The sequence below is a fragment of the Trachinotus anak genome, unplaced genomic scaffold (genome assembly GCF_046630095.1).
Source record: "Trachinotus anak isolate AG129_WGS33_773 ecotype Australia unplaced genomic scaffold, CSIRO_AGI_Tana_v1 ptg000001l, whole genome shotgun sequence".
NCBI classification, from domain to species: domain Eukaryota; kingdom Metazoa; phylum Chordata; class Actinopteri; order Carangiformes; family Carangidae; genus Trachinotus; species Trachinotus anak.
The window spans coordinates 11,274,637-11,295,816 of NW_027273852.1; the positions used below are offsets into that span (position 1 = coordinate 11,274,637).

Genomic DNA, 21,180 nt, shown 5'->3' on the forward strand with positions numbered 1-21,180 from the left:
TGATTATAGTACAGATTTACTCTCTTATTTTGAAACAGACCAGTTTGGTAACAAACGACCCGCTATGGGAAAACTAAACATTGACAGTAGCTTTTTCTTTTTTTTTTCTATTTACAGTTTTACTGGCAGCAGCTTTAGCAGCTTTTAAAGAAATACTGCAAGGGGCTGTATATAGTTCCAGTATCAACCTCAAGACTTTTAGTTCAGTTTCGGTCTACTGATTTAGATTGTGAAATGTATATTCTCTGTTTGTTATTTGCTATGTCCAAAGTTATTAATATTTGGAGTGGAATGCATAATAACAATGGTATGTAAACTTACTGTATGTAAGGAAGGTAAACTGGGGTATTTCCGTCATTTAGTATCACACTTCCATAAAGTTGAGGGACTCCCAGAAGACGGATGATTAAACAGATGAGTTGTAGTCTGGTATGGGTTAAGCTCCGAAACACTTAATTCTACACTTCTCTTAATGGTTTTATTTGACCGTCCTTGAATAATAAATGTCCATTTTTTTCAAGTACCACAGCTCAAGGTACCAATTGGACTTTTTGACCGATAGCAGCATGATGGAGCAAGAAACCCTCCACAGCTTTGCTAGTGGCCTAAACTGACCTTGATCAGGACAGTTCTTATTCACGAGATTTTGACAGTTGCAGCAACAGCTTATTTTTGATTCCACAAGACTGATCTTGTGACAACTGCTTCTTCTGTTCACATGGTCAGATCTATGTCATGAAATTCGGATCCCCTTTTTTGTCAATTTGTCCTTGCTGTGGCTGTTTTTGCTCAGCCAATAAAGTGCAAATAGAGTCCTGAATCTCTGACATACTGTGTGTGATGTGGGGGGGAAACTGTACTAGAGCAGATCAGATATCAAGGGTGTGTGTGTAGACACTGTAAAGACATAAATATTTGAGTGCAGCGAGCCTGAGGCATTTGTAATGTTTATCATGTTTTAATTAGAATAAAATGGAAAGGAAAAGCAAATAAGTTTACACAAGATATAATTCAAAACAAGCAATGGACATATTTAAAATGAAAAGGCATGAAACAATCAAAAATATTTTTCATAGCAGTAAAACTACTGCTATTCTAAACACTTAAATAAAAGAAAATGAACATAAATGGCTAAACACACAAGAAACTAGATTAAATATATGCGTATAAAAAAATGTGGGTAATGAACCTACATTACCCACTACTCAACTGAACTCAACTGAACTCAACTGAACTCAACAGTTCAGTCAGAAATTTTGGGTGTATCACGCTTATAGCAGCTAATGTAGCCTCAAGCGGAGATGAGGAGCAGGCTAAACGGGTAGAGTCACTTTTTTCTAACTAATTGTCAAAACTGAGTCCAATTTATTGTTTTATGCACATTTACTTTTATTCTGGATATAATTTATTTATTGAAATATCTTCAGATATAGCTTCTATATCTTCTATATCTGTGTTCCATAAAAATCCCTTTGAGTTGCCGATATGAAATGCAGTATATAAATAAACTGGCTTTGAATAGCTTTGCATCCACAACAGAAAGTAGTTTGGCACTCATTATCTTACTTTATATTTTCTCATTAGCTTATTTTATATCCACCAAATCCAAAATTTGGTGGATATAAAATTTTGCCGCAAAATTTTATGGGTTCTTTTTCCCAGCCAATGCCAAACCAACCAACCAACAAACAGACATGGGTGAAAACATAACCTCCTTGGTGGAGGTAAGCACACATACCATTTTGGAGTTATCAAAATAAAAGATTTATATGATAATATGATAACTAAATTTTGTCCCGTGTCCAACTCTTTCATCTTGATCTTGCCCATTATCTCAGTTTCAGTTTCTTTTGTTGATTTATATTTTGAAATTAAAGGCTCCTTGTAGAGTTTTTGAGCACAAGTAGTCTTACAGTGTTGCAACTCTAACAAATTGAAAAAGAGGAGTCTAATGTGAACTCCGAGAGAGTGAAGTCAGTTAGTTAGTTAGTTAAACGTTTGTGTTAAAGGTGGAGTAAGCAATTCTGATCAATAACAGTTTTTGTCAAATTCAGTGAGCATCTCCTCATGGTCCGCTAACTGTCCATTTAGCGCTCCTACACAGCCCTGGCTCTGTAAATGGGAAATAAACAAAGTGGCTAAGACCAAGTTACAGAACACTACTCTAGTCAATCACCAACAGGGGGTGTTCCTGCCTGTGCACAGGACAAGGAGAAGTGGGGAGATGGAGGAAAGGATTCACTGGGAGCAAGAGATGGTAAATCTGGCCCTTGCTACTGGATAGTACTGATTTAAGGTCTACCAGGGAAGGAGAAGGAGAAGTCTCCCTTTCTGTCATCCTCAGACAATGTGAAGTTTTGAATGGGATTGATTAGGACTGCAGAAGAGAGAATGGTGGACATGTTAAGGTGAGTCCATGAAAGGAATTTCAACTGGTGCCGGCATGATGGTGGTGTTTACTCCGCAACATAATCGCATTGTCAAGAAGGAGCGATGGTCGAGGAACCGCCACAGAAGGCTGGACTGTGCTATCAGACCAGAAAGTCTGCCCTTGACTTCTCTGCGTGGAACAGCCTGCAACGCAAACCTCTGTCACTGTAGCTGTGTAAAAACAATCTAAACATGTTGTTTGTCTGATGGCATTTTGTATGCTCTGGTTTGTTTTGCTTCAGGTATAAGAAAGAGGATCCACCTCCACGTTGTATACAATTTTCTGGGTTCCACCTTTGTGTCTTTGCCTCGGCAATGCGCGTCCATGAATTTAGGAGGCGGAGCTTCTGAAGGAGCACTGAAGGGAGGGGTGTATTTGTTTTGCTGTTGAGCTAAATATCAACAGTCTTCCTCCAGAATTGCTTACTCCACCTTTAAATGTCATGTTGGTGTTAATTAAAGGATAAAAATGAAAAAGAATCACTAGTCTAATCATGAGCCACACCCAAAACTGACTGAAGAATAAATAAACACATAAACACAAAAACCTACCTACCTATTTCAGGTTTACAGGCGTAAAAATATACATTTTGTGTGTAACTAAAGCTAAGGATGACGAAATATGACTAAAACTTAATGGTCCCCAGAGGATGAATCCCACTTTCTCTAGTGATTCTCTGATTCTGGATGAGTTGCAATGAAATTTGGTTTAGTCATCCAAGGTTGTCTTTTCAGCAGGTCTGCTTCATGGATGGTCCCTAGATGATATATCCTAATAACTGTAGTGGTACCTTAATATTTCCTCTAGTGCTATTAGCAGATTGGTATTTTTAATTTACAATGAATTGTCTAAACAGCAGTTAGATTGATTGCAAATATATTATAACTTCTTTCATAGTAACAACTAATTTTTGCCATGCTCACAGTGTGGGCATTGTCAAACACTTCATGCTTTGTGAATCCTGGTAATTATCAAATTTTAGCATGCTAACCTACAGTGGCATTTGCAGCATGTTTGCTGTTAAAGTATTTGTTATTTTTGTGTATTTGTCTGAGATTGAGACTGTGAGCATGTTAGCATGCTGATTGCCAAAGTTTAACAGTAACAAGACAGGTTGTAACACAGAACTTTTTTAAATAAATAATTTTTTTTAAAGTTTTTTTTTGGGGGGTTGGGTGGGGGGCTTTTTAGGCCTTTTTTTTTTAGGTACAGTGAGAGGGACAGGAAAGTTGGGGAGAAGGAGAGGGAGGATGACATGCAGGTAAGGGCCTTGTGTCAGATTTGAACCCTGGGTCGCTGTGGTTAGGACTAAGCCTTAATGAACATGTCATAAAATCGTATTTTTGCTGACTTCAGTCTGTTCAGTGTGTATACTAATAACTGAGGAGTTAAAAATACAACAGCCGACACACTTAACGGACACACCCTCTTACAATGCGTGTCTGTTAAGTAACAAATAACCATGAGTAGAGAGAGAATACATACTGTATGCAGCAGTAAAAGAAATTTCAAGACATACTTCTTTTTGCCATTTTTGACGAAAACTGTTTCAGCAGTTTAGACGCTCGTAACACTGATTGTATATGTTCAGTATTATCGTATCTTCAGAGTAGACAATGACATTTACTTAAATACATAATTAAAGACATTTAAGTTGAGTTTTGGTTTACATACAAGCAGTTGGTGACCTGGCAAATGAATATGTTCTGCTGTAGCTAATCAACAGTGACATAATGACATTTTAATCTCAAACATGTATGCTGACAGTAAAAATATTACATTGACAAATACACATCATGTCCAGACACACCTCAGGCTACAGGAAATGTGTCTGCCAGCTGTCAGACTAGTATTGACTTGAGAAGCAGCAGCTGAATATTTCTACAATTACACACCCATATCAGTATCCTCATACCACTTCAAATGTGATGGTGTAGACAAGTGTAAAAGCAGCATTGTGTTTTATATATGAAACATGTGGATCTGAAAGTTAAGCTGCACCAACTTAATGGAAATTTATATTGTGTATAGTGTATGTTTGTTTTATGGCTTATATAGCCTTGTGTGTTATTTATTTGTTTTTGCATTTCAGAAACTGGAATTAAAATCCGAGGATCTCATAAAGCACTTGGGACTAAATGCAGCACTAAAGGGTTTCATTTTGAAAGATAATATTACATCTAATTTATGCAAATGCAAAAAAGAAAACCAATTCGATGTTCATTTTAAGAGACATGTTTTCTTTTCTCTTTTTTATATTATTTATTGCTCTTTAATAAGGCATAAGTATTTCTTATTACTCCAGTGATCGATGGAGTATCGGTATACTACTTGATTACTAAAGTAATCGATAGGTGCAGCCCTAATATATAGCATCCAAATGTGCAATAGTTAAGCAAAACAAGGATATTAAAAAAACAAATTTTTCTTAGTATGGGAAATTTATGTCATGCTGAACAAAATAGCGTTTCTGTTTTTGTTTGTGTTTTCTATATTTGCAGTGCATTTCTTATGCTGTGCCAACGGTTGAATCAGCACGTTCTCGTAGACTTCAGCATGCTGAGACTCCCCAACCACAATATTGTCAGGCTTTAATTCCATAGTATAGATTTTTCTATCCAAATTTCTCATGAATCACTTCTTGGTCCTCACTGCGTTTAAATGCACTTAAAGAACAAGGTTATACTCAGCTTTTTGTAATCTGATTTTGTAAAGAGTCTTTAGAGAGAGATAGATTTAGCTAATTGAGGCAGGGATTAGAGATACTTCATTTTCATAACCCGAAGCTTATTGGACAACTGTGTTTTTTGCTGTGTACATTATATATATATATATATATATATATATATATATATACACACTCTGACTTACACAGTACCACAGTGTGTATTAAACTAATATACTAATCTATTTCTATATCACCTAATTTCTTGTCTATGTGTAAACATGCCGAATGAGTCACTGCTAATACTGTTGTTGGAAATACCTACAGAAGTTAAGTACTGTTAGCTTGTGGGTCACAAAATGTAGCCACATCCTACATAAAAAAAAACGCACAGGCACTAAACATTTACTGTTTACACAGTGCCTGTCAAAATAGACAAGAACATGCAGTATAAATCTGGGGTAGTACACACCACCTGGAATTTTAACCAACAGATGCAGATTTCTGAGGGACCATTTAAAAAGACAATTAAAAAAAAAAATCACAAATTGAACACTTTAACTGTCCAACCTTTCCAGAAAAGCAAATCCAATTAAATTTGTTGTACCTCAACATAAATAAAATTACATCTGCAAAATACATCTAATAACTGTATTAGGGATAGTTGTACTTTTAAATAAGTCATTAATGCAAAAAAGAAGGCACCCAGATTTAACTTAAGGTGAATTAAAGAGCAAAATAGTATTTTACTAAATTAAGTACTGCATGTGTTTTTTGTACCTATGTCAGTTGTCCCACAACTTATAATTCGGCTTCATTTGGTTCTTCTTGTACTCTGTCAGATTCACTGGAAGCTGTTCGGACCTTCTGCCTCTTCCCACGTGTGTCCTCTTTTGTCCTGAACAATGAACCATCAGTTAATATACCAAAAAAGACTTATATAATATGCAGTACTACTGTACTTGGTACCTTGGACATTTCCCAGATTTATAAAGGTACCATGCTGAAACACCAATGACAATCAGGAAGAGCAAAAGACCAAATATGGTCCAACAAGCAGTGCAGGTTCCTGTAGAGAGAACAGAAGAAGAATACAGTAAGAGAAAATACTGATCTCCAGTGCTAGTTTATTAAACCAAATCCAATGCATACAACAGTAAGACAACATAAAAAGGGGTTGCCTGTTTTCAGTGAGCCTAAAGAGTACTGTCACCTGAATGTGAACCTGGTAAAAAAAATCATTTTCTTGTCCTGGCAGGCCTGGCAGTTACAAAAGAAACTGAGACATGAAAGACCATGACCGGTACACAAGATTTTACAAGACAGGATATGCAGCATGTAAGTTTTAGGCAGTTTGCACACTTATTTCCTGTGATACAGATGGTGTAGTATTGCATGTGAAGAAAGACATCCATTCATGCATTTCTTCCACTTGAAAAGAAGGAGCCTGCTGAACAAGCCTTGCCTTTCAGCTCCTAGCGTGGATGCGCCCCAAGCCATTTCATAGGCCTAATGGGATATATAATTCTCCTGTGTGTTTCGAGTGTGTCCTTGATTGGGCTTTCAGTTGGACGTGGCTGGAATACCTCTACAGACAGCAAGTACATGCAGCAGTTACACTCTAGTCCAAACTTATCATCTCCTTAAGAATCAATCTATATTATTTGCTACAGAAATTCATTTTGACTCCAATTTCTTTCTTTTTTTTTTATGAAGAAACACACACACATACACCTACACACAAAAAAAAACACACACAGAACAGGATTACAGTAAATGCACAATAACTATCAACATAACTTTTCGACAGAAACCCACAACCACATCAAGCCTGACCTCACCTGATGTCAAATGCACGTAGAGGTAACCATGGCCTGTTCCATAGCGATTAGATGCTTCACACTGGTAGAGGCCATTCAGGGCAGAGCCCATGCTCAGAAACTGCAGTGTTGCACCATCCACTCTGACAGCAGACTGAGGCAATGACTGTCCAGATCTGAGGCAGACAAACAAGACAATGCAGGAACAGGCCTTAAATAAGAGATGGGCTCCCCTGAAATTTTGGGGGGGGGGGTGTCTCTAAAAATATTAACAGTGCTATTTTGCCATGCATGTTCTATTTTTTTGTATCTTCATCAGCATGGATCTTGCATAAAGTGAATGTAACATTCATGCATGATGCTGATTTATCATAATTTCACTTTAATATAGATAAGGTTATGTGTGGTGTGGCTCCTTAAACACCGGGGAGATGCACTGGATGCGTGGTGTGTGCGATGTGGCTGCTGTTATGCTGATGCACAGAAGACTCCAGTTAAAGCTAAAAGTATCAATTAGACATGAATTAACATCAATTAGAACAATGTTGAAGTTAAAGTTGAAGCGATATCTCTCCTTACATCTAATCTCAGAACAGCATTCTGGCCCATAAAGGATCTGAAGCCTGTTTGGAGGTTTGCACATTGAGGATAATCAATGGGTCTTTCCCTGGTGGTTAGCTACAGCTAAGTGTGTTCTGAGATCAGTTATGATATTGCATGCATCATGCTTTAAGTGTTAAGAGGCAGCAGTAGCAAGAAAATGAGCAAATTAGCAGTTAGTAGTGCAGCTGTGAACATAATGTATGTGCACTTCAGGTTGTTTGGCAGTAAATAAATGCTACAACTCCTCAAGACCAAAGTTCCTTTATCTGAGGTTCAACTACAGTCCAGAGGATGAGCCAGGAAAGATGAACAAGACTTAGACTGGAAAATACAGGATTCTACATTGTCACTGTGTCACTGTCAGGTAATGGTAAATATGTTGAAGATTACCATAGAAGTGATTTTAGATTTATTTCCCTCTATACTACACATTTTATGTGTTTAGTGTCAGTTCACAAAATTAATCCTAAAACTTGTTCTTACAGGAAGGAGAAAGGTGAAGATGTCCAGGCAGAGAGCAAGATACAGGGGAAACAGGCAGCACAAAATCATGAGACAGAGCAGGCCCTGAATTTAAGAGAGATTTGATTTGCTACTGTCATGTAAAGGTTTATTTTAGACTGTTACACATATTTGGGGTTAGTGTAGTACACAGCTGAACTCTGCTTCCTCAGAAGGATCTTGAAAAGCAATGGAAAACCCCTTTGTCCACGTATTTCCAACTGAGGGATGGTATTTCTGGGAGTTTCCTAAATCAACAAACTAGCACTTTCACTGACTTCATGTCCTGATTTTGAAGCTGTGCGAAAGAAGCGACAGTTTGAAATACTCTCACTCTCACTCTCATTATATATATTTTCTTATATATTTTTTTTCTTTTTTTTTTTTTGAGTTATTTTTTTCAGGCTTTTTATGTCTTTATTATAGTTACAGTGAGAGTGAGGGACGGGGGATTCAGGGGATAACATGCAGCAAAGGGCCACAGATTGGATTCTAACCCCGGGCCACTGCGGTCAATGGTATGTGCTCTACCTGTCAGGTCCCACAAAGTGGCAGGCAAGAAACCAATAGCACGACACAGAAACACTTCAGGTGAAGGAACAGTGTTTAATAAAAAGCCAAGGTCAAACCAGGTAGTCAATCCGTGTAGCAAACAAATCCAGTAGGAGCAGGCAAAAGGGAAGGTCCAAAGTCCAAAAAGGCAGGCCAAGACACAAACAGGCAGGATCAGGATCAGGATCAGGATCAGAATCAGAATCAGAATCAGAATCAGAACCAGAACCAGAACCAGAACCAGAATCAGAATAACAGGATGCTGGAGAGCTAGGTAAACACACTAGACAATCTGGCAAAGAACTGAGGGAAATGGACCGGTACATATACTAAGGGCTGATTAGCTGATGAGGAGCAGGTGAGTGAGGGGGCGGGGCAGGCCGGGTGAATGAAATCAGCAGGTAATGCAGAGCAGGAGGGAGTGACAGAGTCTGAAATCACATGAGAGTTAGTGTGGCAAAACAGGAAACAGACAAATGAAAAACTAAAGCCTGGCTGAAGTTGTGACACTACCAGGTGAGCTACCGAGGCACCCCCCACATATTTTTTCCATTCTGTAGCTGTCTATCGCATCTCCATCTCTCCAAAATTCCCATTTTATGGTACTTTTTACTTCTACTCCACTCCAATTAAACTGAAAAACAATTTAATTTAGCCTGTGGTACAGCTGGAGTTAGAAGTTAATTACGAATTAGGCTTATACATACAACACGGATGACCTTACAAAATATAATGCATTTTCTGCATGCACATTAATGCATCAGCAATAAAACTTTATATGGTATAACACTGTTTCTGCATTAAATACTTTTACTTTTGGTACCTCATGTACATATTCCTAACAATACTTATGTCCTTTTACTTTTATTTGTAAGTATTTTTATGTTGTGGTGCTGAATACTAATGGTTCCACTGGCTATTAACAGCTTTATGATTGACAAATATGATTTTATAATATAAAATATATAATATAATCTTTGATTTTGAGTTTAAATATTACTTGTGAACTATAGAAATGTTATGAAAATAACCTACTCTAATGAATCATTCATTCTGCCAAATCTCACCTGACCAGAAGATCATCTTTACTGAGTGGCCACAACTTATACAGCTCTAAAGCAGCCCCAGTGGTCAAATGCACTCTGAAGGTGTTTTCTACATACTTGTATAAGATTTTTTAACACCACACAATCAGCCACCACAGTTTCCAGAAAACCGACAAGCAAGTATTGACCAACACTCCTTGTGTTTAAGGCAAGTTGTGAAGTTCTAAAAATTACACCTGTGCCTTCAAAAAGTGGTGCAGTGGTAATTCCCTCTTTTGAAAAAGAAGGCTATCAGTCTGTTTGAACGTTAAACAATAAAAGGAGGATCAGAGACCAAGCTACCTACTTATATTTTATGGTACTGTTTCTAATAGCAACACCTAATGCACAAGTCAACAGAACCTCATAAATAGTGGGATTAAACTGTCTTAACTAGACTGTAAATCTAGTCAGACAGGTGCCTTTGGGGTGGGTATAAGCTATAAATTAGAAATGACTGTAAACATTTTGATGAGGTCTGAACTGAAAGGCAGAAAGGCCCTTTCTTTCAAGCTCTATGTGATGCCATTTTCATACTCAAAGATTTACTTTTAATACTTTTAATACACACCAGCATGTAACACAACTTCACATCTCCACATTAAGCTAGCTAATACTGAAAATGCATATTTTTTTCCTCTGTCTTGTCCTTCTGTCCACACAAAGCTGCTGTTTTCAACATACAAATATCAGTACAACAGGGTCATGTCATACGCACCACTCTGCTGCTCTTTTTTTTTTTTGGGCATTTTTGCCTTTATTATACAGGACAGTAGAGAGTGACAGGAAAGGGGGATGACGGGCCAGTCTGGAGATGAACCGGCACTCACCTGCTAAGAGCATCAGCTCATGCGGTACGCGCCCTAACCACTCCGCCATCAGGCCACTCCCTTGGTTTTTCTTCTTTAACAGTCATACTGCTCTCATTCATCAGTTAATTCCAGTTCAATAAGTGACATCAGTTTTTCCTGACCAAAGTTAAGCTTCTGTGAATACATTCTTTAAATTTAGCACATTTTTCACATTAAAAGCTTCAAATGTGAAAAATATACTAGGTGTTCAGTTTCATTGAAAGTAGAACTTAACATAAGTAGAATTAATAGATGCATGAAGCAGGTAAGGTACACTACAGGTAATTTCACCAAGCCTTTATTTGATCATGCTGGCAGAGTCAAGCTGTGCATGTATCTATGTGCTAAGCACAGCACAGCTGTTGTCGTTAACCTGTGCTGACTTTATCACTTCACGATCATAAAACAAACACCTATAACCGGTTTAACAGTTTTTATGAATCTGACACTAAATCATCATTGGATCATGGGACAGGTCTCTCAACATAAGAAAGAAAAATACGTGAATGAAAAGAACTTAATAATCAGTTTGGTTGTATTTCAACCAAATTAAATTATTATCTCATTAGTTGTGAAAATGAAAAAACCAACCAGGCTAAATTTGAATTTAAAATTCTACACTAAACTTGAGAAAACAAGTGAAAGACAACAACTGCCAAGAGCAACATTGGAGCAAACTCAAGCTAATTCAAATTCATGTGGCTTCAAAGTGAATGATAAAACTAATCTTGTTTGGTTAAGAAAATTTGACTATGAAACCGGTTCACTGTAACAATCTCACCTTCTCCAGGTAAATTTTGCAGTTGGGTTGGCTTCAGTCACACACTGAAATGAGTCTTTGGATGTCGCACTAATGTTCACTTCCATAGGTGAAACTGAAAGAAACAGAGAAAGAGAATTCGGCTGTGTTACTGCAGTCACTGAGAAAGTACTAGCGGTACTAAAATAATAATGAACACAATGTTTGGATCCCTGATACAGGGTTATCTGTATCAAGCTTTTTTGTTTCAAGGTCATTTTGGATTAAAAAAAACTTGAACTGTTGTTTTTGATTGCATCTTGACACTGCTAAGTAATGGACATTACAGATGTCTTGTTTTTTACTCACGATCTTGTAAAATCATGATGAATTCACTGATTTCTTAATGGCTGCTATAGAAATAACCCATTTGTGTACTGCAACTGATGAATGTATATCCAAGATCCATTCATTTAAAAATCTTCTAAAGCAATTATTTCTCGAATTCAAAAACATCTACCATTCAGAGGGACCTTTAACATTAAAGCCATGTACACTCACTGACCACTTCATTACTTCATTATTGTCAGCTGCACATCCATGATGCAACTCTCCCATTCCACCACATCTCAAAAGGTGCTCCATTGGATTAAGATCTAGTGGCTGTGGAGGGATGGTCAGCAACAATACCCAGGTACCTAAAGCATCCCAAGAAAATACCCCCCACACCATTACACCACCACCACCAGCCTGAACCGTTGATACAAGGAAGGATGGATCTATGCTTTCATGTTATTGACGCCAAATTCTCGTCAAATTCAATTCCGAATGTCGCAGCAGAAATCAAGACTCATCAGACCAGGCAACGTTTTTCCAGTCTTCTATTGGCCAATTTTGGTGAGCCCGTGTGAATTGTAGCCTCAGTTTCCTGTTCTTAGATGAAAGGAGTGGCACCCGGTGTGGTCTTCTGCTGCTGTAGCCAATCTGCTTCAAGGTTTGACATGTTTTGCATTCAAAGATGCTCTTCTGCATACCTTGGTTGTAACGAGTGGTTATTTGAGTTAACGTTGCCCTCCTATCAGCTCGAAGCAGTCCGGCCATTCTCCACTGACCTCTGGCATCAACAAGGCATTTTTGAGAGCTGGTACCACATTCAAAGTCACTTAGATCACCTTTCTTCCCCATTCTGTTGCTCAGTTTGAACTTCAGGAGGTTGTCTTGACCATGTCTACATGCCTAAATGCTTTGAGTTGCTGCCATGTGATTGGCTTATTAGATATTTGCGTTAAGGAGCAGTTGAACAGGTGTATCTAATAAAGTGGCTGGTGAGTGTACATGTACATACATACAGTCCATGCATTTACAGCAAAATAGCTGCATTTGAAAGGTAGATGTTTTCAGAGTTTTTAATCCAGGCTCCTCTTTCTCAGAACACTGAAAGAGAGTAAGTCAATTAAGGTCAAGGTTACACATCACACAGGCATGTTTCAATAGCCAACAACAGGTGGGTGATACTGTATGACTCAGCTTCTTCACAATGTCATAGAAAAATTCAGTGTTCAATGTGTAATGTGAGTGGATGAGAAAGTTGACAAAGCAGCTCTCCCTGGAATATGATATGATATGCCTATTTTGGTTGCTAGACGGTTGTTGTGTGGGTTGTTCCCAAAATGGTAAATGGACGTCAGTTATAAAGCAACCACTCAAAGTGCTTTACAGTGGAAGCCACATTCACTTATCCACACACACATTTATACAGCACTTTTCCACTTATTAGCTTCCAGAACAAAGTGTGATGCTTTGGTCATGTGAAGAAAGGTTGAGTAAAATTAACTTTAATATCCTTAAATTACAACAATAATAATATATTACAAATGTCAGTCCCCTCAAGGTCGCCATTGGTTGTCTAACCTAGGGCACCAAAGTATCCAGAAACAGCCCTTGGCCTCTTGCTCTTTCTCCCAGCATCCTCTTACCCCTGGTTGATGACTTTGATCACTCAGTTGAACATGTAACTGGTTACTTGTTATTACTTAGGTTGCATAATGACACCTCAGCTCAACTGAATGAAGCTCGTGTGAGGCAGTTGAAAGCTCTAAAAGATAGGAATTGGACCTCTGAGTAGACAACTTTGTTACCTTTACTGTACTATTTCCAAATGTCAAGAAGGAACCTTGAATCTGTAATTCCTGGTCTTCAGGCATTTCCACACATGGGTGGATTAGGGAAGATTCCAGACTGTTTGTGTCAACACAGTGTGGGTGTGTTTTCAACTTAACTTAACACTGTGGCTTTTGGTTGACTTTAGTCAGCTCTGGTATGTGCAGTTCCCAACAGTACACAAACCAAAGCATCGTGTTTTTTAAAATGTACGTTTGTATGGAGCGTTTATTTCCGTTTGTTTTGTATGTGTGTTCATGAGTCAAAGACAATTTTCCACTCTGGAAGATTTATTCTATTCTATTCTATTGTATTCTAAAGCAGACTAACATGATTGGTTGAACAAGAGACAAAAATTCTGTAATATGACATGCCAGATCCCATATTATGTAACATTAATGAGAGAAGCAACTAAATTTGATCACTTTTACAAAAACTACACATTTCACAGTTGTGTTGTAGATGGCATACAGCAGTCACAACCTTTCCTCCAAAATGAGTGAAGAAACACGTGCATCTGGACTGAAGGGCAGTACTTGATTCTAGACTCAAAATACCAAAAACCAATACCAAAAATCTTAGACAGCAAAAAACAAAAAAAAAGCATCCATGCAGATACTAGTGGAACAGTGCAGTGTATACCAGCCTCTTATGTGGTTGAGTTTGTCTGGTGGGTGTGGCAGTGAAGTTCTGCACTGCGACTTAACAGTGCCATTGTCTGGAGGGCAAGATGATGAACCTAATTTCTTACACTTCCTCGCTGGAAAGCAGCCGGTAACCGGCATAGCTACATCTATGTAATTACCACAGCAAACCATGCAGATAGGTTGCTGATGTCTAGACACACAAATCCAATCTGATCTCTTGCACATAACAGTGTGGGCTGATCTGACTTGAGAAACAAATCAAATTTTCCTACAGTCTGAACAAGAAGCACACAGTACACAACATTGCATAACATCATGGCGACTGAAAAGGTGAAAGACGAGGCTATTTATGCATTTGACTAACTGACTCCAGACCAGGATGGATGTCAGAGGTGCATGTCTGAAAGTGTCTGTAGCCACTTTCAGACCTGCACCTCTTTATACATATGTGATGGCAATTCAACATGTTGGTGTCACGTCTGAGTAAGTAACCAAGCCAGTCATTGCCATGTCTGAAAAGTCACGACAATCTCACAAGATTGGACCATAACACTTTTCAGCAGAGCGAAAGTTTAATCCGAATGCCATCACGTTAACATTAAGACCATGATAGCAAGAGGTCAAATACACACACACACACACACACACACACACACACACACACACACACACACACACACACACACACACACACAGTTCTGCCTCCAAGATCACTGCTCAAAGAAAATGCAAGTAATCAGTTAAATAAACAGGGAAACACCATAAAAGAGATGGTTGAATTTACATGTGTCTTTAATAGTCCAGACTGCAATTATTAAAATGAATGTCTTTCCTCACTTACTGTATCAAATAGAGATGCTACCTACCTGCCTTAAACAAATACAGGTAGGTAGCATCATTTAATGGTGTAATTCATAGATTTGTTTGGAAAAGTGAGTGCTCCAGCAGGAAATGACAACAGCTCCAATCTCTCATAAAAACGCGTGGCTTAACTAATTTGATGTATTTTCACTGGGCCTCACAACTGAGATTTATCACTGAACGGTTTAAAGACGGTCACTTCTCTTTTTCAGATTTGGAAAGTATAGGTTTAGATCACTGTTAGACCTTCCTTTTGTATGTTCCGCAGAGTTGCAAGCTAAGATAAAAGATAATTTTATATTAGAAACATATGCAAGTCTTTGAATTGCATATGTAAATACTTTGGACTAAGCCAATATTCATTCATCTATTCCTAATGACCCTGCCTTGAATACACTTGTATAGATATGGAAGAATTTAACGCTTATCAAACACTCTTTTATCAAAACCTACACATCAGGAGTGATTTGAATTCAATTACTTATTATAAAAGTGGCAGAAAGCTGAATATTCTTAATACTTTTATTGTTTTTAGTAAGACAATAATGATACATATGACCAGTTGATAAGAATACAATGAATATTAAACATGGCTGGGAAAAGGACTTTGATGTTCACTTATGATCAGACCAGTCAAGAAAAGTTACTAAATCAGATAAATCACACAAAAACACAATATCAGAAAATTAATAAACTGATTGTGATTCCATTATAAATATGCTGATTCATGTTCAGTAGTAGTCAGTCTGAATCCAGAGATTTTATACTGCCATTTCATTTGAGAAAAATGCAGGAGGTTTTAAATTAGATGCACCTTTCAGCATCACACTGCTTTTTTGCATATTATTTGCATACCCATCCTGATGTCAATGTAGAAACCACTGTTTTTCTTCCTTCATATGTAAAATAGGACACCTCTAAATGCGATGAGCAACGCCAGAGACACACTTAATGCCTGGCATGTGCATTGTGGCTGCTGTTGCTGATCTGCTGCAGAAAAACACGCATGTGTGTTCACAGACACTGCATCTGTTTACATCTGTACATCTGTTTACATAAAGTTTGCAGGACTTGGATGATGGATTTCTCTTCATTTTCAATCCATTTCTGATTTATTTTTGACAGAAAATATCTCTAAAATGCCACTGTCTCCACATGCAGCTGCTAAAATGGTTTTTAAAAATATATTTAATTATTTTCATGTCTTTGACATGTTCAGATTCAGTCTAGACATAGAGACTATGGTGGAAGGTGTTAGTTTTGTGTAATATTGCTGTTACGATGTAGAAATCACTGTCATGTCTCATCTTTGTCAATTTTTGCTGCAAGATGCACACGTCAAGCGTAAAAAATAGGTGAGACGCCAAACTTCTAGATTCCACTACACAAGAGACGTGCGTCTCTCACAGGCAGTGTCCACTCTAATCTGTTAACACAGGCGTCGAGGTGAAAACCTATATGTTCTGCACACACAACGCATCAAGTGTGTATCCAGCCTTAGACTACAGACATTTTGAACTATGCATTATTCAGTAAAGCTGAATCATCTTGCATAGCCCTGGTATGATGCTTGTTAGGGACATACTTGGAACATGTACAGCATTTCACTGCAGATGTCAAAAGACCTGAGCTTCTTGAGCAAAAAGAGCCTTTGCCCCTTCCAGTAGATGGTATCTGTGTTCAGGTATTTGTACCGTATTTTCCGCACTATAGGGCGCACTGGATTATAAGGCGCACTGTCAATGAATGGTCTATTTTCGAACTTTTTTCATATATAAAGCGCACCGGACTATAAGGCGCATTACGCGAAACAAAACAGTCAGATAAGTCAAACTTTATGAAACGCGTTCACAATAACTCTCAACATTGTTCAAACGTTAATGAGCGTATTCACAATAACTCCCAACCTTGTTCAGTTGTAACACGTAAAAAAAACACAGTCTGATACCGCTAAATCAACCGTTAGCGTATTCACAATAACTCCTTATAGGTCCTTATACACACACTGTAATATTATGGCGAAGCACAGTATGTATTACTCCGCGACGCTCCTGACTACGGTAGCCGTAATGCTTCAAGCGGTGCGGCTTTGCAGTTTACCAAAGTCGTACTAAAACATTTTGACAGAGCGCCGTGAGCGCCGTGTACCACACTAAATCGCTTCGAGGTCAGTAAACACAACCAGAATTAATCCATATATAAAGCGCTCCGGATTATAAGGCGCACTGTCGTTTTTTGAGAAAATTAAAGGCTTTTAAGTGCGCCTTATAGTCCGGAAAATACGGTAAGTGTGCACCACCCCAATTTCCTTCCCCTGAACACTAACTGGCTGAAGGGTGGGCCTAGACCTGCGAAGGTCAATGACCATCTCCTTGATTTTGGAGGTGTTCAGAAGGAGGCAGTTCTTGTTGCTCCATTCACTGAAGGCCACTGTCAGATCCCTGTGCTCTGCTTCCTGCCCATTCCTGATAAATGCCACAATAGCTGTGTCATCGGAGTATTTCTGGATGTGGCAAGACTCAGAGTTGTTTTTAATGTCCGCCCTATACAGGGTGAACAAGAACGGAGCCAGAGGAGTCCCCTGTGGAGCCCCAGCGCTGCTTGCCTCTGTCCCTGACAGACAGTTACTGCCAGATATTGTGCAAACCACAATACAGGATGTGAAAGAGGGATCCTGCCCCATATCATTGTAGATCTATTTCACAACACTCAGGGGGCACATTTTCTCATTCAAAAGTAAAACGTTTGCACAACACTATGTGTGTAATATACAAATTTTTTTTCCCAAAGTGATGTTTCTTTGTCTCCTGGAAAAAAAAAGTACTATAAATAAATACACAGTGCATTGAACACAATTCAAAGTTAAAATGTGTGCTAAAGCAAAACCGTGATGTTTGTGTCACATAATGAATAAGGTTACTAGATGCTCCATGCTAACAAACACAATCTCAACAGTATAGGCTAATGTTACAAGCTACAGGGCAGCACTGCCTTAACATGCTTTTCCGTATAGAATTATCATAAATGTGCAATGTAACAAATAGAGCTCATCAACATCAGCCTACTACGTAATGCATCTTCCCCTTCCTGCTGACATTTGTGCTGTGCATGTTGCAGATAAGTTAAGCAGCATTTGCAGTCAGTAAAAGTGGCGAAAAACATGTCAGCCATTTAGCTAAAAATAAAACTTTTTTGCAAACCATAAAAATTATCATAAATTCCAGGTGAAAATAAAATAAGGTTCCTTACCTTAGTCGACCAGCCAACTTGAGTATTCGCGAGATGCCCTCTGCAGTCAGCGGTCGCTTTTCAAATGTCTTGCTGTAAGATGATGCGCTGGTGCAAGCACGCTTACACAGCAAGTGCTTTTCAATTAATAACTACCTGATTACATTAGGTTTGATTCACTCAATGCTCTCTGTATTTGGAATTACATGAACTGAATACTTATGTCTTATTTAACTGGAATAACTGGATTTAATAAAGGCTATCTTATCTTATCTTTATTTAATATTGACTTAAATAATTGACACAAATCAAAAACACAATTATACTGAATATATACTACATTACTTAAAATCTACGTGACCACAGAATCATTTATTACAGTGAAAGGTTTGTATTTAATTTGACCATATGTGTATGTTGCTCTCCTGACATGCTGTTTCAGGGATTCAGAATGAAAAAAGTGAAAAAAAAAGATTCTTCATCAGTAACTGATATAGAAAAGTATTTGTATACTCACAGTAGACCTGTGTAATGAAGGGGATCGTTTCCTCTTTCGACAGGGCTGGACTGGTGATGACACACTGGACCGAGCGTTGGTTGATATCTCTGGTAGGGACTCCCAGCAGCAAGCTGACGGTGGTAGTTGTACCATTGGCATGTTGGGTGGAGTTTGTTGTTGCCCTCACTTTTTCTGCCAAAGTCCCGGTGAGCCACCTCACCCCTGCAGGAGGCCTGGAACCGGCAGCTGTGCAGGTAGCGAGGGAAACTTCTTCATCACCCAGAACAGGAACATTATCCTTCACATACGTAACCGGAGGCACTAGGAGAGTTAACATATTGTAAAAAATGAAAGTGTGAGCAGTAGAGGGGTAAAAACAAGGCACTATTCTCTCTCTCTTTCACACTCACTCACTCACTCTCTCTCTCTCTCTCACACACACACACACACACACACACAAAATCCAGAGCAATTTTTAAAATAAAATGTTGCATTATACCAAGCACATTTAGAGGTATCTCAGTCTTGTAATTTCCAGTGGGGAACAAAGTGAAGATGCATGTGTAGACGCCTTCATCCACCAATGTGACATCAGATAACTGGAGAGATCCATTCTTCTCATTCAAGCTTCCAATAAATTCAAATCGTTTATCATATCCGTTAACGAACTTTGGTCCATCTTTGGGCAGGATTGTAAAGAAATTGTCATTGTGAGGTTTTCCTCTGGTCGTCCTCTGCCATGAGATCTGGGTGAGGGCTTCAGTGGTGTCAGTGAGTTTGCAGGGTAAGACGATGGTCCCTCCCTGCACCACGGTCACGTTTCCTCCAATCACCTGGGGAGCTGTAAGATGCATAAAATCTCATCAGGCTATTAGAAAGCAAAAACATGCCTGGAAGACTTCACACCAGGTCTGAGCGCAGTTTCCGGAACAACCCTTGGCGATCTTCTGATCAGATCTCACTTTCCCGCTTCATATGCAAATAAATAGTTATGCGGTGTCCATTGTCATGCGCTTCTGTGGAATTTACGGTGGAATATGGTTTTATCCATTAGAAATAGTAAAATATTTTCGATTCATTATGCAACTGTGACAGGACTAATGAGACCACCGAATGTGGTCTGAGTGATCGGATCTCAAAGGACGTCCTGGGTGCGTTCACACCTGTACTTAGAGCTTTCCACTTGTGATCGGATCACTCAGGATGGATTTTAATACCAGGTCTGAACAGGGCCTTAGTGTCCTTGTGGGAACAAAGCCTGGAAAAATTTGAATTTCACAGCCGCTAATCATAGTACTCCAGCATTAAAAATTGGGAGTGAAGGGTTTCAGCAAAGCAAACATTTAGAAGGTAGAAGAGGTTTAATTGATGATTACTGTGTAGCATCTTTGGCATCATACTGCGTTGGCCAGTTACATATGTGCAAGTATACATTTCTGGTCAGTGTAATGCTTGTCAGTTCAATTTTTCATATAAAAAAAACGAATTTTGAAAGCATAATTCAAAATTAAATAATAATACTGATAGTGACAGAAGACAAATTTTATAAATCTGAAAGAATTACTTGGTGAACTGATAAACAAAAATTAGATAGATTAACAGATACAATTCAAAAGAGAAACTATATTGTAAATTTAATTGTTTGAGTCATTTTTTAAGCAAAAAAATGGCAACCGAATAAAGATAGTAAAGATAAACGATCTAGGGCAAATGTAGCAACTTTCTGGGACAAATCTTACTTTGCGTAGATGCGAGTCACCATTATTGACCATGCACACCTCTCTATGCTGCACAGTGTGGAAGCAAATCTGTCACTTTAGATTTTGAAATTGTAAAGCCTGTGAATTTCTAGCACATTGAAATTGTGCATCTGAATTTGAATGACTGGGGACTCAACTTGTAGATTTTTCAAGAGGTATTTTTTCAATGTTCACAAATTCAGAATATAAAATTCAAGCATTAAAATGAATTTAGACCATATATAATAATTCAAATTTGACAGGCTAAATTCAGATCCCAAAATTCGAGTTACAAAATTCAGGTTGAACATGCAGGACACCAAGGATAAGCAATCGATTCTGTCTCTAATCAAATCAACATCAGGCCAATCAAGTTACCCTCCATTGGTTGGGTGACGTCCGCCTGTGATGTGAGGTGGGTATCTATGGCAACTAACAATCACGCAGAGATGCCAGGACCGAAAAGCGTGGATGTATTTTTAGAAGGTCCTTTAATATCTCCATGTCGAAGACTGGCTAATGGTATGCTGCTAGTGGAGCTAGTGGAGCAGTTTATGCCGATCTCTGCTCGTATGCTGCTGATGATCCACCGGCACCCACCGTTTCCCAAAGGCAGGTGCCACTTGACAGTGGTCGGATAGCTCTGGGTTTGGTGGTGATCATACATTACATCAAATAAAACTCCACAATGCTGAACATTAACCAGGCATACAAATGACATATTATCCGCCATGACTTTGAAGGGTAACCGGTTGTTATCATCATAGCACAAACCATTCTTTACCGGGCCAGACATGAT

General features: G+C 38.5%; 1 protein-coding gene across 5 annotated transcripts in view; it reads right to left on the reverse strand.

The window, feature by feature from the left end:
* Nucleotides 1-21,180, reverse strand: part of LOC139620490 (nectin-1) — a 36,370-nt gene that overhangs the window by 13,018 nt on the left and 2,172 nt on the right. For 3 of the 5 annotated variants that reach the window (XR_011690827.1, XM_071476109.1, XM_071476118.1), the window contains exons 2-7: nt 19,142-19,483; nt 18,661-18,963; nt 11,290-11,383; nt 6,938-7,092; nt 6,066-6,165; nt 5,877-5,994 (exon numbers count right to left, since the gene is read on the reverse strand). Coding sequence is in view for 4 of the 5 variants with exons in the window: in XM_071476109.1 (XP_071332210.1) it covers nt 5,898-5,994; nt 6,066-6,165; nt 6,938-7,092; nt 11,290-11,383; nt 18,661-18,963; nt 19,142-19,483 (1,091 nt within the window). In the remaining variant the exon portion in view is untranslated. Of the gene's footprint in view, nt 1-2,671; nt 5,995-6,064; nt 6,685-6,937; nt 7,093-11,289; nt 11,384-18,660; nt 18,964-19,141; nt 19,484-21,180 lie in introns of those variants that run through there. The other 2 variants (XM_071476096.1, XM_071476127.1) reach the window with 2 other exon arrangements.